Below are 16685 nucleotides of genomic sequence, written 5' to 3' on the forward strand. Positions count from 1 at the left end.
ACATTGTGGGTCGGTGGCGAATCGTGGAGAAAATTCGGCCGAAAGGAAATTTTTGTGCGCGTCAAAAAAATAACGTGAACAAGGCCCTAGTGATAAGCGCGTTAGCGTGTCGAAAGGTCTCGATTGAAAAATTTTCGCGCACTAGCATCAAGGGGTTGGACATGTACGCCCTAGGAGCAACCCTTTTTTTAGCGGGGTTTGCATCAGGTTATATTGCTCGTTGGTGGAGACATGGATGCATGAACGGTGAAGATGACGACTTATCGGATATCGATGAGAATGACGCCGTGCATGAAGGCGACACGTCGGATGCCTTGCCTGAAGAATGCAAAATGGTACTAGGCGTACGCATGGACTTGAAAATGGACAAGGGTAAAATTGCCGCGCAGTGCGGTCACGCGACGCTGGGATCGTACCGATCAGCGTTGCGTTTGTGTCCGGAATATGTTCGGACATGGCAAAAGTTAGGGCAAACTAAGATTGCTATAAAGATTCCTGACGAGGAGCACCTGCTCCAGGTACGTGATGCCGCACGAAAACTTGGTATCCCGGCCCAAATAATTCAGGATGCGTACGTACGTGCATACTAACGTTACAGTGGGCGTACGCAAGTGGCGCCAGGCAGCAAGACGGTGATCGGTATTGGGCCAGCGCCTAATTCATTGATTGATCAACTTACACGTTCCTTTAAACTATTGTGACGCATTAAATCCACATAATGAAGGGTATTTGTATCTATGCTCCTCTACCCTGTAATAGTGTATTTAAGAGAGACTTTGTTTCCTGTGACTCGGGTGCGGGCGACGTTTTCTCTGCTGGAGCCTGGTTCAGGATACTAAGTAGGTTGACAGCGTTTCCTGCATTTGGCGGCGACTGAATAGTAGATGGTGCCAAGCTGGGTGGAGCCGTAGGCATTTGTGGCGGGTGTCCAGGCCTTGGCACGGCAGGTTGCGAGGGGCTCAGCAAGGTTAGCAGTGTCTGCTGTTGATCTGTTGGCGGGGGCCCAGCTGATGGAGGAACAGCAAGGACTGGCGTCGCACCTTGTACAGGAGGCTTCGGGCATGACAAACCTGGAGACGGTTGCGCCGTGGGCATGGGCGAGAGAGGTGCACTACCCATTAGACTCGTTAAAAGCTGATTGCGATGCTCATCGGGACGAGGCATGGACGTCGATGAAACTGGCCATGGCCCAGGTACAGGAGGTGTGTTTGTGGGAGGAGGCTGCACAGCTGGTGGCTCTGCTAGAGGTTTGGAAGAGCCCTGAAGTATGGCAAGTAGTGATTTTTGTTTGTTTTTCTCATCTGAATGAGCTGATGTCTCATTGCCTTTGTAAACACCGACAAGGTTTCCCAGAGCTGTAGATCCGTCCATACGCGGTTCATTGACAATGGGCGGCGGGGCCGGCAGTGGCTGCGAGCCATGCAGGAGTGAGAGCAAAAGATTCTTTTTGGAGTCGTGATCATTCAATGGAGGTGGTGGCGGTTGTGTCGGTGGCGACGATTGTGCACTTTGTGAGGCCTTTGCTTTGTTGGAAATTTGGCGCATTGCAGCAGGAGGCAGCACGATTAACCCGGGCTTTTGAATACCGAATACAGCGTCCATATTCACAGAAGTCATCTTCTCTTTTGGCTCTGGCTGCGTCGGTCGCTTAGGATGTGTGCGCTTATTTGCTTGAATCCAGCGGCGCAAACGCATCATGAAAGGCGATACGCCATAGAAGCGACCGCCCAGCTTGGGAGAGGGTGTCTTGGGTTTTTTGGCCGTAGGCAAGTCACCCAATTTGAACCATTCAATCTGGGAAATTTCCTTGCGCGTTTGTGCCTCAAAGGGTGTATTACGGGGTACACCAGGCACGACGTACAAGCGTATGCGATGCTCATTGTCCCTGTGTTCAAAATAGTCCGTCGAGTCCTTTGCGAGCAGTTCACTCGCATCGAATCCTGTCTCCTCAAGCAGCTCACGGAGCGCACAGTCGCGCTGATCCTCATCCTGATTAATTTTGCCCTTTGGAAATGTCCACGACGCATTCTTTCCCCATCCCTTGACGAGCACGCACTCTGTCCAGTCTTCGGAAAGTAAGATAGCACCACAAACTGGTACCCGCGTCTTGTACTGCCTGAACTGATTGAATGCCTCGTTCAAGCTGTTTGAGCCGTTGGACGTGTATAGCTGAATGAGCGGCACCACAGACGCCGACACTCGAAGTAACTCCTGCGCAAACTTTTTGAAATTGTAAGTAGGCAGTTGGGAGTTTTGGGGGCACAGAAAGTCCAGGTAAAACCAGTGTCTGGTATGTGTGAATGATTTCATACGTACGCCAATTCTAGCTGAAAGCCAATGCGCTCAATCGACGCAAGCTCATTGGCAGGCAAGTTGACAATAAAACGGCATGCCAAGTTTTCTAGCTCTTCTTCGAACGTGGCATGGGACTGCTTCACTGTCTGCTGTTCTACAGCCGATGGCTGGATATCGATGGACTGATCTTCCATGTCCCACGAACAAATGTTCAAGCCGCGGAGGCCGCGCCTTGTCCAGGGTGGACGACACGTAGGACCACGTGCCCATATCGGCCGATGGGGGCGTGCACCTCAGGCGTGGCGGACGAACCCAAGAATACAGCGGGGCGTGGGTCGTAACGTGCCTGTTTCGGTGCAATGTCGAACACACCGATGTCGATGATGCGCGGCGTGCGGGTGTCAGTGCCTATGGCGTGGAAGCGGTATAAAAGCACCGCTGTTGCGCATGCGGCATCCTTGACGGACTATCGGGTCTCGGACAACAAGCCAGCTGCGCCACGCGCATGGGAACGAAGCGAGGTGCAGGCCCTGTTTGACCAACCTCTACTTGAGCTCGTCTTCCAGGCTGCGTCTGTTCATCGGCAACACCATGATCCTCGCCGTATTCAGCTGTGTACGCTCATGAATATTAAGGAGGGCGGCTGCTCGGAAAACTGTGCGTACTGCTCGCAAAGCAGCCGCTACGAAACTCATTCCCAAGCAGGCAAGCTCGAGGATCTGGAAAATGTGCTTGTTGAGGCACGTCGTGCCAAGGAAAATGGAAGCACGCGCTTTTGTATGGGTGCGGCGTGGCGTGAAGTTGGTGGCCGCAAGCGCGGCTTCCAACGCATTCTCGACATGGTCCGTGAAATTCGGGGTATGGGCATGGAAGTGTGCACAACGCTGGGCATGCTGAACGCCGAGCAGGCGCAGCTCCTTAAGGAGGCAGGCTTGTCCGCTTACAACCACAACCTTGACACGAGCCGGGAGTACTATGGCAAGGTGATTACCTCGCGCACGTACGAGGACCGACTAGAAACCATTGAGCATGTGCGGAATGCCGGCATTGCTGTGTGTTCTGGTGGTATTTTGGGTCTGGGTGAGGATGAATCCGATCGAGTGGGTCTGATTTGGGAAATGAGTCGTTTGCCTGAGCCTCCTGAGAGCTTCCCTGTGAATGCACTGATTGCCATTCCTGGCACGCCGATGGAAGGACAGCCGCCTGTCACGTTCCAAGAAATGCTGCGTACAGTGGCGACGGCACGCATCGTGCTGCCCACTTCTATCGTGCGCTTGGCTGCGGGACGCCATTTGTTTACGGAGTCTGAACAGGCCATGTTGTTCATGGCTGGTGCGAATGCGATCTTCACGGGTCACCGTATGCTCACGACACCGACGACGTCGTGGAACGAGGACCATGCGATGCTGGACCGCTGGGGTCTGTCGGGTATGAAGAGCTTCGAGACGCCACGTATGGCGGTGGACGAGCATGTCTCTTGTGACAGCTCCTCGTCGTGTGGCTGCGCCCGTCAGCAGAACAGGCCTGCTGCCGAGCACGCCGAGGTTCCATAATGTGTACGTACATACCAAGTCCGACTGTTAGTCAGCGTCTGGGGCTTCGTCCTCTGGTCGCGCTCAACATTTTCCCGCCGCATGGGGTGGCTTGACCGGCGGCGGGAGCAGCCGCAGCCGCCCAAGCTTCTTGCGCAGGTGGCTGTATCGCTGTTATGGGGCATTGTTCCGCTGTCATGGATTTATGCCTTTATGTTTGTGGCTCTGCGGGTCAGGCAGACTCGACTGCTGCGCCTCGCGGGGCGAGGCAGGAAGCCCACGCTCTTTGGCAGGCGACCGCGCCTAGCTGCCTTGTTCAACAGGCGCCGACTTTTTGTTTGGAGCGTAGTGGAAGTGGCGTTCTCGCTGTACTACCAGTACCTAGTGCGGCGGGTGCAAAAGCGCAACCCGATTTTGTCGCGTGAGACGGTGGATCCGATCATGATCCGTGTCATGCGTGAGGCCATTCTGGACAATCTAGAAGATCCAGCGCGTTTTGTATCGAATCTTGATGCGCACAACGACATCCCTATACCCAAAGCATCACTACCCTACGACGATCCATGCGCTGTGGCGTTCCGTCGGGAGATGAGCGGCTGGTTCATGGGTATGAAGCCTGAGCATATTACGCGGGCGGATGTGCTCGATTGGCTTGCATGCTTCATGTTTGACAAGCGCTATGACGAAGTGCTCGCTCATGATACGCGTGACGGCGCCATGCAGGAGTTGTTGGCCGAGGTTCTGCATACATTTGAGGCGCGCCGTGGTCTGCCGTTTGCGGAGTCGGCGCCGCCGGGTGTGGAAAGGAAGCGGCCCATGCTCCTAACTCTTGATCCGGTGCATGTGCACACGCGCCCACTTATGCTGTACGTCGTGGTGTCAGCCATGAATCGCGTGGTGGAAGGCTATTTCCGTCTGCATGGTGTGCGTCGGTGCCGGTACGGCTCGCTCTCGTATCTGCTGTACGTGCCTCGCGGCTGGCGTCCTGAGGCAGTGTCGGCGGGCAAGGCGTACCGGCCGATTCTCTTCCTGCATGGACTGGGCCTCGGTTTGAATGAGTATGCCCTGGCGCTGCGAGCGCTGCTTCGGCCGTGCGGTCAGCCGGCGCCGTACCCGGTCGTGATTCCGTTGCAGCCGTGGATGTCGTACGAGTTTTTTTCGCCGCGGTTTTTGCGTCCCTGGCATCATGTAGAAGCGCCTGCGCTGCTCCATGGCATTTTGACGCGGCATGGCTTCGACAAGTGCCATGTCTCGATTCTGTCCCACAGCATGGGCACGATCGTGCATGCATGGCTCATGCGTGCGTGGCCGAAGCTGATTGCGCGCTCCGTGTTTGTCGATCCTGTTTGCTTCCAGCTGTGGGAGCCGCATATCTGCTACCGCTTCCTGTATAAGCCGACCGAGTCGTTCGTCGAGTTTGTGCTGCGGTACTTTGCTGCTCGCGAGCTGGGCAATGCGAATCTGCTGACGCGGCACTTTGACTGGTCGTCGAATGTGCTCCTGATGCACGATGTCTGGAAGCACCACACGCCCGACGATGTGCGTATCTATCTTGCGGGAGACGACACGGTTCTGCATGCGTGGCGTGTGCTGCATTTGCTCAAGCGCTGTGGTCTGCAGGACTCGGTGCACTATGCCCCGGCGCTGCATCATGGCGAGCTCATGATGCTTCCGAACCACCGTGTGCCGGAGATGATCGATGTGCTGATCCAGTAGCTATGTCCAACAATACACTAGTGTACAGCGATTCAAAAGAGCCGGCGACGCGGCGGCCCGCTGTGCCATATCGCCGCGCGGCGGGGTCATGGTCAGTACGACATGCAGGTTCGTCGTGATGTGCGCGCGGAACAGGGCCAGCAGCTCGTCATCCGAGTCGAGCACGAGTCCCTCGCGCTGCGCCGTGTCGCGCAGTTGCGAGAGCAGAGAGGCGTACTCGTCGCCCTCAAAGAGACCGGCGACTTCGGCGTTGGCCAGCAGGGTATTGAGTTTCTCGACGCGCGCCGGCACAGCCACCTGGCTTTCGTCGAGCGTCCAGCACACACGCTCGCCGCGCACACCGACGCGGCGCAGCAGCGCGCGCAGATCGTCGTCGAAGCGCGCCTCGTCGTACGTGCTCGACGTCGGCACGCTGTACAGCGACAGCCCACGCAGCCACGCACAGAAGCGGGCCACCGTCGTGCGGCCCGAGCCCGCCACGCCGATGAGCAGCAGGTGCCCGCCGGGCTGCTGCAAGACGCGGTCGCATCGGAGCGCCAGGTCGAGTACCGCATCGTGCAGCACAAGCTCCGTCTCGAGAGCCTCCTCAGCAAAGCCATGCAGCCGGGCATGTGCGTAGCGGCGGAGCGGCGCACGCTCGACACGCCGGCAGTCGCGGGTGAGCCAGTCGGAGTACAGCAGCGGCCGTGCGAGCGCCGAGGTGAGGTCCGTGCCCGGGAACGCCGTGCGCGCCGCCTCGTCGAGGGCCGCCTCGCTCCATGCGCGGTCGCTCGCGGTGACGAGTCGGTCCTGGAACACGCGCTGCGCCTCGTGCGCCCACACGCGCACGAGCTCTTCGAGCGACGACGCGTCCTCGGGCATGACGGTGTGCATGCCGCGCACCCACCGCGTCAGCTCACGCGGCGAGTACACATAGTGTGCGTACTGATCCGGCGTAAAGTGCTGCTGCGTCGTGCGGAAGAAGGCGAGCATGCCGTGCGCGAGCGCTTCGGCATAGCCGACCAGCGCTGGCACGCGGCGCAGCAACGCGCGGTTCAGCGTGCCGTAGATCTGGAGGAGCGCCGTGTCCGATGGGTACGGCACCCACACCACGGGCACATGGCGCAGCAGGCGCGCCGGCAGCGGCGTGCGCCCGGCATCCGTCGGCGGGTTGCACGCGCCGACGAGCTGGATGCGCTCGAGCGCAATCCACGTGCGGTGCCACCAGAATCCGCGCTGCTCGACCCACTGGCGCACAAGGGCCAGCACATGCTGCGTAGCGTACCGATCGGGCGCAGGCAAGTTGATCTCGTCGCAAAAGAGAGCGAGGCGGCGGCCAGGCACACGCGGCACGAGCCGACGACCTGCTGGCGTGTTCTCGTACACGGCATGCGCCTCGAGGGTGCGCAGCAGCGTGCGTGGTGTCGTTTGCGACGACAGGTTCAGGGTGACGACGTCGACGTCGGGCAGGCGTCGAAGAGCCGCGAGGACGACCATCGTCTTGCCGGAGCCCGGTGGACCACACAGCACCACTGGCCGCTCGTCCTGAAGCCATGCATACAGCAGATCCTCGTGCCGCACCGTGTCGATCGTAGGGACCACCGCATCGGACGTGCTCAGCGCACGCGCATCGACGTCCACCTGTCGAGCGCTCCACGCATGGAACGGCGCGTTCGGCGCGGCCTCGACGTGCACATCCAGCAGCGAGGCATCGGGCACATCGTGGACGTCGGCGTGCTGCCGCACGGCATCGGCGATCACCGCACGCACCTCGTGCGACGCATCGCCTGCAGCCGCCCACACGAGCGACAGGACGAGCGAGCGGCGCGCGAACATCGCCGTGTCGTCGGCGCTGAGCGGAAAGTCTGGGTGGTGCGCATTGTACGCGAGCACCTGGCGCACCGCGCGGCGAAGGAGCGCCACGAGCGCCGTCAAGGCACGAACGGGTGACCATGTCATGCAGTGCGTATGTGCCTGGGCCTGAGCCAAGACGCGGTCGACGAGAGCGTCTGCGGCCATGTACGGCGATATGGCATGCACGATGCCGTCGGCGACGTGCTGCGCGGCAACCGTCTCAGCGACAGGCACATCGTCGACGACGGGGCGTGTGCGCAGCTCGGCCAGGGCGTGGGCGTACCGCATCGACATGGCCACGGCGTCGTTCGGGAACCATACCATGCCGCAGCGCGTAATCGTCGCGCGCGTCGCATGCGCCACGCTATCGACCTCAAACAAGAGGCGCACATTGTCCGGCAGCGCTAAACGCTCGCCCGTCGGCAGCGTCAGCTGTCGATTGTCATCCAGCACGCTGTTCAGCGTCTCGACCCACTCCGGATCGAGGTCGCCGTCAAAGACGATCCAGTGGCGCTGCTCGCGCTCGCGCCGCTCGTTCTCGACGATCCGACGGAGCATATGCGTAAACAGACCATCCGTCCATTCGCGCGTCGTGGCGTCCAGCGTGCCGTACAAGGCTTCTTTGCTCAGCACCTTCGGGTCCAGGACGTGCGCGACGCCATCACAAGACTCGAGACGCGCGAGGGCTTGGAGCAGAACGCGCCATGCGCGTGTCTTGCCGACGCCGGACTCACCCACGAGCACCACACCATGCGATACCTGCAGGATGCGGTGCAGCTGCAGCACCTTGTCGAGCCACGCGCCGCCGGCCGTGAGGTGCTGCGCGCCACATTCAGCTTCGACGGCGGCTGTCAGCGCATCCAGCGCTGGCGGCGCAGGACGCACGTCGGGGAACACGTCCGACACCAGCTCCGTCAGCAGCGGCGCATCGGCCGCGACGAGCCGCGGCGGCACCGTTTCCAGCACGCTCTGCACAATCGCCGTAGCCTCATCGTCACCACGCTGCATGTGCGCTGCCCGCACGAGCACAGCTTTGAGAGCGCGCAGCCCAAAGTCATAGTGCGGTGCGTCACTCAGCTGCTCGGTGCACAGCTGAAACAGCAGCACCATTTTGCGTGCGAGCGTGCGGGCGGTCGTAAAGCCATGCACACGCAACAGAACGTGTACAATGTGCTCAGCGTCAGGCTGCGTCATGGCGACGCGTCCAAACAGCTTGACGAGGTTGTCTGGCAGATGCGAGCGGCCCGCGTACGACGGGTTCATCGTGACAAAGATGCCCGTCGATGGCTGGACAGGCACGCGTGGACCGAGGTCGGCCTCCGTGGACGATGCGAGCGCATGTTGAATCGCTTGGATCTGCTGCGAGACGCTCGACAGCACATGCTCGTCGAGGCGATTAAACTCGTCAAAGCAGCCCCAGGCACCGACACGGCACAGCCCCACAAAGAGGCGGCGCATCGCGCTCAAATCAAATTGCGAGTCGCAATTAAATACCAGCACAAAGCGCCCCAGTTCGGCGCCGAGTGCCTTGACCGTCTCCGTCTTGCCCGTACCAGCAGGGCCAAACGGCGCACCGCCACGCCGAGATGCCAGCGCGTGTGTCAGCGTCATGAAGCACGCGGCCGTGAGCGGCGTCTGCACGAGCCGCTCCTGCAAGCCGAGGATCTCAAAGCCATAGTCAAACGAAGCATGCGCCAGGCGGACGACGACGCGTCCCCCCTCCTCCATGTAGTGCCGCAGCTGCTGCTCCCATGCATACTCGGTGAGCGCGCTCTGTGTCACGGCCTCGTGGTGCGTCAGCAGGAGCATGAGCTGCTCGGCCTGCCTGCGTACATGCGGCGACGCAATCGCCACTTGACTTTGCACGTCTAGCAGCGCCCGCACGGAGGCATGCACGCTCGACACACGATTCTCGCTCATCGCGCGCTCAACGCGACGTGCCCAGTGAATTTGGCACGCGAGCACAAGGAGCTGCGTCGGCGCACTCTCCAGCCACGACGTCACGGACGGCACATCATACACGAGCGACTCCAGCGCGGCTAGCACACCCGGCAACATATGCGCAAGCGTCGTCCGGATAGCATTCTGAAGCGCATCGAGCCACTCATGGACCGGCATGCCGTCGCGCACGACCACCGGCGTGATAAGCTCGACGCGCTCAGCGGCGGTCGTCTCGACCGCGCGGATGAGAGAGCCGTCCGCATGCACCGTGGCCAAGCCAGCAAACATCTTGGACAAATGCCTCGACACGTGCGGGATATCTCGTCCATGTCCGAGCATTTCGAGGAGATCGTCGTCGCCGACAAAGTAGAACCGCGGGAATCGTCCACGCTCGCGCTCGAGGTACTCGCCAAGCGCCGTCTGGATCCGGTGCAAGAGCTCGGCGAGGCGCTCGAGCGAGGCGCGCATGCCCGGCACCGCAATCACGTCGAGTACGTAGGGCGCTTTCAGCACCTTTTTGAGCAGGGCCAGAAACTCACTGCTGATACTTTGGAAGCGCGCACTTTCCACAGGCAAGATGTGCGTCATGGCCTCGGAGCCTGCGCCGGCAAAGATGCCATGCAGGTACACCCACTGCCGTTGCACGTCGGCCCACAGATCAAAGACGGTCTGAATGCGGGCCAGGCGCTCTTCCCACATCTGCGCCTCTTCCTCAAACACGCGATAATGCGGACTCGCGGCCATCGCCCGCAGGCCGCCGGCGTGCTCGTTGGCCTGTAGGAACAGGGCATCCCAGCCGCGCAGAAGCATGCATACGTGGCGGTAGTCAACGAGCTCGAGCGCGTACCCTGTCCATGCCTCGCGCACCTGCTGCAAGTACACGTCCAGAGCGTATTCGCCCTGAGCATCGTGAATGGCCGCGCGGATCAGCGGCAGATGAGCGCGCCAGTCCAGCGCCCACACGCTACCGAGCGTATGTGAGCTCGGAATGTACCGCGGCGCATGGAGGCGCGCATGCAATGCGCGCCAGTGGCGCGTTTGAAAGGCATCGGAGCGCAGGTCGCCCAGCACTTTGACGTGCGCCACGAGAAATTGGAGCTCGTCGTGCACGGCCTCGTAGGCCTCATACGAGCGCATGCGCGTCGGAAGCCCACGGCAATCGCGCAGCAGCGATTCAAGACGCTGCCGCACCTGCCGCACCTGGACATGACTCCAGGGCGTCGCTTTGAGCTCGTCGAGTCCGGACCCAATCTCGGCCAGCGCCTTCCACACGGACTCGAGACCCTGCATCTCTTCGGCCATCTCCGTCAGTACCGACGCATCCAGCGCTTCGAGCCCAAACGCGTCGCGGGCATCAGCGAGCATGTGATGCGTCCGCTCCAAGGCAGCCATGCGCAACGCAAAGTCGCCCAGGACTCGCAGTGCCTCCGCCACGGGCAGCGCACCTGACGTCGGTCGCTCTGTTGTCCACGCCGTGCGCAGCGCATCCATCTGCTCTTGCACGGCCCGCGTCTCACTGGCCATTCGCACCTGCAGACTTTCGTGCTGCGCCTCTATCGCCGTCTGCTTGTAGGCCAGCAGCTGCTCCAATGTCGTCCAGGCGCCCTGAAGCTGCTCCACATACAGCCAATCCGCCGGCCATGGGCTTCGCTGCGCGCGCCATTCCTGCTCGGATCGGGCCAGCAGCTGGACACGCGCCTCACACGCCCTCATTTCGTGCTTCCATGCCGCTGTGCGAGTGATCAGCGTAACGACGTGTGACGTCGACGAGTGCGTCGCGCTCAGCGGCTCCAATTCACGCCGACCCCGAGCCAGATGCTCGTGCATCTCGTGCATCGCCGCCTGAACCACCTCGGCCCAGCGCGTCTGGAAAGCCGCCTGCCACGCATCGAGTCGTGCAGCTACGCGTGCCTGTGCAGGCGTGGCGTCAATATGCACGAGACCAAATGCACGACGAGGCGCGGCGCTGACAAACGCGCGCGTCTCACGCACGCGCTCCATGAGCTGAAGCCATGCCTCCAAGTCATCGGTTGGCGCCGCACTCTCTGGTTCTGCATCCCAAAGTATTTGCAGCTCAAGCCATTGCATCGCGTACACATGCGCTTCCGCCAGAGCAGCCTGGATCCGGCGCAGGGGAGCCTGTAGCGCCGCAGGCGGAATAGCTCGCAACAAGTCGCGATGCGTCGAAACAGACCGCTCTCGCAGCTCAAGCGTGCGTTGCGTGACGTACAGACGCGGCTGCAGAAGAACGGTATCGAGACACGTCCCAAACGCATCAAACCAATGCGCACGCGCCATGTCCAGAGCGGGCTCCAGTTGGAGCGTCTGGGCGCGCAGCACGACCTGGACCACCGGCGTGTCGCCATCCACGTGCATGGAGTCCAGCGACGCGGTAAAGGATGCCAAAGCATCTTCGACGCGTCGATGGAGAATGCAGTCGAGCCGCTCTTGCAGACCGCGTACAAACGCATCTACATTGACATAGTTGTGTTGCGCCAACGAATCGACCAGTCGCTGCAGCGAGCCAAGCACGCCGCGTATCGTTTCATCCACATAATCACACGTGTGCAGCTGCTCGAGCAGAGTCTCGATCTGCTCATCAACGCCGCCCGCGACGTGCGCGGCCTGCGTCTCGTACTGGACCACAGCTCGTACAAACGCATCGACGACTTCGGCCTGTGGATTGTCCTGCATCGAAAGACCATCCAAAAATCGCTCCCATTGACACGACCATACTTGCTGCAGCTGCGCACGCACATGCAACTGTGTCTTGGCCAGCAGACGCGCCACGAAAGGATGCACCGTCATCTGAGCATGAATCTTGTCGAGCGTATGCAAAGCACTGTCGACGGCCATGGCAAAAGGCGATATGCGCTGCGCGTCTTGCGCGAGGCTCGCCAAAGCCTGAGGCACGACTATGCCGCGCATCGCCAGTGCATGTGCTTCGTTGGCTAGTGCGAGCGTGTGCGCATCATAGTTCGCCATAAGCCGCAACGTATCCTTCTCACGGTCCCGTACCACGCGCAACACAGCACCTGCTGGTAGCGTCGCTCGGCGGCTCATATCTTGCGCCCATGCCTGGACCAACGGCCGCGTATCCAGTTTCGGCAAGAACGCCTGGCTCTCTTCGTACAGCCGTTGGCCGTCCACATGGTCAGCCCATCCCTCGCCCAAGGCGTCTTGGACACGCTGCATGTACAAATGGAGCTGGCGCTCCAGCTCGTCGACCCAGATGATGGCACCTACGATCTCAGGCTCATTTCGAAGTTGCGCCGCAACGTGTGCGTTCGAGTCGCGATATCCTGCCTGGAATCGTGCGCGCAGAGCATCCAAGTCGCCTCGCACACTTTGAAGCAGCACCGCTTGGTACTCCTGCACGGCGGCACGCACACGCGGCCGAGAAAACAGCTTGTTGAAGCGCGCAAGCGTGCGTAGGCGCTCTCGCGCGGAGCTTGCTTGCCCGATCTGCAGACGTAGGCGCTCGATCAGGCGTGACTCGACGTGCGCAATGCGCTCGTGATACGCTTTTTCGGCTAGGGCGAGTGCTGCTGTGCCATGCTCTGACACGTCGAGCACGTCGACGCCACGAAACGCTGCGAAAGCTCCGCGAATTTCGTGCGCGGTCTGCTCGCTCGAAGCGTCGAGGGCGTCACTCACAGTGCCGACATCGACCATGCCGACCAGCTCTTCATGCGCGCGTCGTAAGCGGCCAAGATAGGCAAGTCGAGTCCGTAAAGCACTGTGCGGCGCTGCGACTTTGATCGGAATAAACTTTTCTGCCCGTTTCCGGGTCAAGTCACGAGCGACATAGACAAACTCCTTGACTTGCTCGTCCCAGTCGTCCAGCACGGCTTCGACGGCTGCATGGGTCGCAGCGAATGTTTCATAGTCCTGCTCCATGAGTGGCTCCGTCGATAGGATACGGAGCAGGCACTGATGCACGTCACGGCCTAGTGCATCAACAAAGGCAAGAGCGCGACGCACGGGGTATGTACTTAGACGCAGCTTTTTGTTCATCATGGTGCATACGCTGCGTTGTGCTTCGGCCAAGGCATCGAGGGAGGAGGCAGCGAGCAACTCGCCAATGGGCAAGTCTTTCAAGAGGACGTTGTAGCCATGCACTTTCTCGACACAGTCTTTCAGACCGGTGTCAGCATGGAATGAGACGGTGGCATGAAAACGTTTTGCATGCGTGAGTACGTCGAGCGTGAGTGTAATTTCAGGCGCATGCAACTGGCGTTCAAGGTCCTCCAACGCCTTTTCCATCGCAGCCCAAAAGTTGATCTCTTGCATCGTCGTACCAGCCGCCGTGTTGTAATCCAACTTGGTGATCGTCTGCACGGCACGAACCCAGCCATTCATCTCGGCATGCAGCTGATTGATAAAGGCGTCGTCCTCCAGCAGAGATGGCGGCTGAATGGCTTCGATGCCACGCGCGTCGCGCTCACAGGCCGCGCGGATCGCCGGATGAATGCTGAGTACGACATGCGGAATTTCCACATCCTGCTGTGCGTGTCGCAGGCTGAGCTCTAGCTCTGCGAGCTTGCGTCGAATCAACAGCATGCCCGTCTTGCCTTCTTCATCTTTGGTATTGGTCTCGTCAGCGTGGCCAGCCACGTAAGCGTCGATCCATGGTGTCATGACATTATGCACGACGTGCTCCATGGTTTCGTAGGGTGTCTCCAACATCTGCGCCACGTCCTCTGATGATGCATGCTCAGGTCGTGGGGCTTGCAATGTCACGACACGCACCTGGGAGGCAAGTGGCGCATGCAGATCAAGCACCGCTTGCCGCTTCACCAGCGCCAACATAGAAACACATTTCTGGGACCAAGTAGGGCTCTTAGATAAGGTATAGCGCGTACATGTGTCCGGATCCGTCTGATCAACGAAAACAACGGTCTCCGATGCATCCTGCACAAAGGACACAGCCACATCTACCCAAGACTCGTTATCGGCCAGCGATGCCCGCACATTTTCGGGTTGAGCATTTAGGACTACAGGCAAGAGTGCCTCGAGGTATGCGCGTACCGGCGCGACGTCCCAATCGGCCATGGACGCGCGTCCACCGTCCGCTCCACGATGACGCCAACGTCCAAGTAACACGGGGTCACGTGTCATATGCTCAGGTTCCGGGAGGCTTACACTGTATGGGACACTACATCTGGCGGAACATGTTCTGCAGCCGCCGCTTGCGCTCTTCGAGTTCACGGCGCTGCTGATCAAGCGCAGCACGCATCTGCCGGTGGCGCGCGTACAGCTCCTCTTCGCTCTGCTTCAGCTTGGCTTCCTTCTCGGCGACCTTGCGTTGGAACACGGCCTTCATATCGTTCTCCATCTTGGCCAGCTTCGCCTCATGCATGGCACGCGCCTCAGCATTCTTTTCGGTGGGATTGATTGCTGTGAAGACGGAGTCGTCCTGAATTACGCCAAGCGACCGCAGCTTGTCCGAGCGGTACTTTTCATAGCGCAACTCCGTGAGCTCACGCAGATCCTCCATGTTGGAGCGGATGAGCATTTGGCGCAACTTCACAAAGTCGCAATGGTTTTCGTTGTCGACCTCAATCACACCCCAGGGGTACGCGCGGCCACGGACAATACGACCATCAGGCGTCTTGACAAGGTTGTTGGAGCCGACAATGGCAAATGGCAGACGGCGTTGGATCTCGGTGACCTCGGCGATCGTCTCCTCATCGTCCTCCTCACTCATAGGGAGACGCACAATATCGATGCCGTGGAACTCGAGGTCACGCAGAATACGCTGCTTGTACTGTTGCAGCTCATTCTCTGAGACTGTGTCTGACTTGGCAATGATGGGAATCACCGTCGCATAGTTGTTCAGACGCGTCATGAACTCAAGGTCGATATGACGCAGACCGTGACCCGTCGGCTGGATAAAGTACAGCAAAGCGTGCACGCGATTGTCCACGATCCTGGAGCGGCTCAGACGGTTCTCCTGCTCAAGGTAGGACTCGAAGCGCGACTCGATCGTCTGCAGAATAGGCTCCCACGTGTTCTCATTGTTCACAAAGTCGCCGAAGCCAGGTGTATCGATGAGGTTGAGACGAAGGCAGACATCATTTTCCTCAATGTCAGCACTGATCGTCTCGATGCCGACGGTTTGCGTCGGCACCTGAGACATGTCGCGGTCCTCACCACTTGGAACGAGATTCGTGTTGAAAAGCGTGTTGATCAGGGTCGATTTACCAAGCCCCGTTTCACCTGCCCATGCGTTAGTTCTCTCGCGAGTCTGTCATACATACCGACTACCATGGCTGTAAACGTAAAGCCTTTGCGCACAGCCGCACGGTGCATCTGATTCGGGAGGTTGGCAAATCCCACATAACTGGTTAGTTTTTTGCGCTGCGCAGCCGCGGAAGGCGAGACGGCCGGTGCAGATGCCATAATGGATGGGGACGGACGACGAGGTAGAGTTTCCGATCCGTCCTGTCTGGTCCCACACCCTCGCGCCGGACGCGAGCCACCCTATCGGCACGTGATGTACCACGTGGTGGAAAATCGACGCTGTGGTCTGCACGATGGCAGCACGCGCCAGCGTCGCTGTCTCCTTGACGACCGCCATGAAACTCACTGCAGAGCTATTAACGCACTGCGACTCGTCCATCAATGCACTCAAAGAGCGTGAGCTTGACTTGCGCGGATTTAAAATTCCTGCTATCGAAAATATGGGTGCTTCGCGCGACCAGAATGATACCATCGATATGACGGATAATGACGTGCGCTTCCTGGGCAACTTTCCTCGGATGCTGCGCTTACAGCACCTCACACTCTCTAATAATCTAGTTGCTCGAGTGGACGCGTCCATTCACAAACAGCTACCATACCTTGTGTCGCTTATACTCACCAATAACGCCATATCCGATTTTCAGGAGGTTTCGCATCTGCGCCGCCTTCGTCACATGCGCTATTTGTGCCTCATGGGCAATCCTGTCGCGCGCGAAAAGCACTATCGTGAGTTTGTTGTATGGTGCATGCCGCACCTCCGCGTGCTGGATTACCGGCGCATCACAGAGCGCGAGCGCGCTGTCGCTCGAAAAGCGTTTGTGGCACCTGATGGACAACTCAACCAACTAGCCCTCTCGCTCATGGGCTCAAAAGAGCGTCGAGCATCCGGAGGCACTGCTCCGTCGGAGCCTGACGCACCACTTCCCACGAGGCGACATCAGCTCACTGACAGTCAGCGTGCTGCCATCGCCGAGGCCATCGATCGGAGTGAAAGCATGGAGGAAATTCGCCGGCTCGAAGAGCAACTCAAGCTCGGCTACATCCCATCTTCCCAGACAGCGCCGTGACGCTTTGCGCTCCGTACACCTGTAGTTATATGCGTTCTGTATCCATGGTAAGCCC

General features: G+C 59.6%; 7 protein-coding genes across 7 annotated transcripts; 4 read left to right on the forward strand and 3 right to left on the reverse strand.

The window, feature by feature from the left end:
• Positions 1 to 161: 161 nt before the first annotated feature.
• Positions 162 to 701, forward strand: MRET_3117 (peptidyl-tRNA hydrolase, PTH2 family; the record flags this gene model as incomplete). Its single annotated transcript, XM_027629744.1, has 2 exons — positions 162 to 571; positions 599 to 701. 2 exons carry the CDS (start codon positions 162 to 164, stop codon positions 699 to 701), a joined length of 513 nt encoding a protein of 170 aa, XP_027485772.1.
• A 34-nt stretch (positions 702 to 735) lies between these two features.
• On the reverse strand, positions 736 to 2489 carry MRET_3118 (mRNA-decapping enzyme subunit 2; the record flags this gene model as incomplete). The annotated part of the gene is made up of 2 exons (XM_027629745.1): positions 736 to 2287; positions 2317 to 2489. 2 exons carry the CDS (start codon positions 2487 to 2489, stop codon positions 736 to 738), a joined length of 1725 nt encoding a protein of 574 aa, XP_027485770.1.
• Positions 2490 to 2654: 165 nt separating this feature from the next.
• On the forward strand, positions 2655 to 3848 carry MRET_3119 (biotin synthase; the record flags this gene model as incomplete). Its single annotated transcript, XM_027629746.1, has 1 exon — positions 2655 to 3848. The coding sequence occupies one exon, from the start codon at positions 2655 to 2657 to the stop codon at positions 3846 to 3848; it is 1194 nt and encodes a 397-aa protein (XP_027485747.1).
• An 81-nt stretch (positions 3849 to 3929) lies between these two features.
• On the forward strand, positions 3930 to 5543 carry MRET_3120 (uncharacterized protein; the record flags this gene model as incomplete). Its single annotated transcript, XM_027629747.1, has 1 exon — positions 3930 to 5543. The coding sequence occupies one exon, from the start codon at positions 3930 to 3932 to the stop codon at positions 5541 to 5543; it is 1614 nt and encodes a 537-aa protein (XP_027485475.1).
• Positions 5544 to 14372, reverse strand: MRET_3121 (dynein heavy chain 1, cytosolic; the record flags this gene model as incomplete). Its single annotated transcript, XM_027629748.1, has 1 exon — positions 5544 to 14372. The coding sequence occupies one exon, from the start codon at positions 14370 to 14372 to the stop codon at positions 5544 to 5546; it is 8829 nt and encodes a 2942-aa protein (XP_027485579.1).
• Positions 14373 to 14475: 103 nt separating this feature from the next.
• On the reverse strand, positions 14476 to 15722 carry MRET_3122 (component of the septin ring that is required for cytokinesis; the record flags this gene model as incomplete). The annotated part of the gene is made up of 2 exons (XM_027629749.1): positions 14476 to 15539; positions 15581 to 15722. The coding sequence occupies 2 exons, from the start codon at positions 15720 to 15722 to the stop codon at positions 14476 to 14478; spliced, it is 1206 nt and encodes a 401-aa protein (XP_027485578.1).
• A 176-nt stretch (positions 15723 to 15898) lies between these two features.
• On the forward strand, positions 15899 to 16630 carry MRET_3123 (U2 small nuclear ribonucleoprotein A'; the record flags this gene model as incomplete). Its single annotated transcript, XM_027629750.1, has 1 exon — positions 15899 to 16630. One exon carries the CDS (start codon positions 15899 to 15901, stop codon positions 16628 to 16630), a length of 732 nt encoding a protein of 243 aa, XP_027485577.1.
• Between the last annotated feature and the right edge of the window lie 55 nt (positions 16631 to 16685).

The sequence above is a fragment of the Malassezia restricta genome, chromosome V (assembly GCF_003290485.1).
Source record: "Malassezia restricta chromosome V, complete sequence".
NCBI lineage: Eukaryota > Fungi > Basidiomycota > Malasseziomycetes > Malasseziales > Malasseziaceae > Malassezia > Malassezia restricta.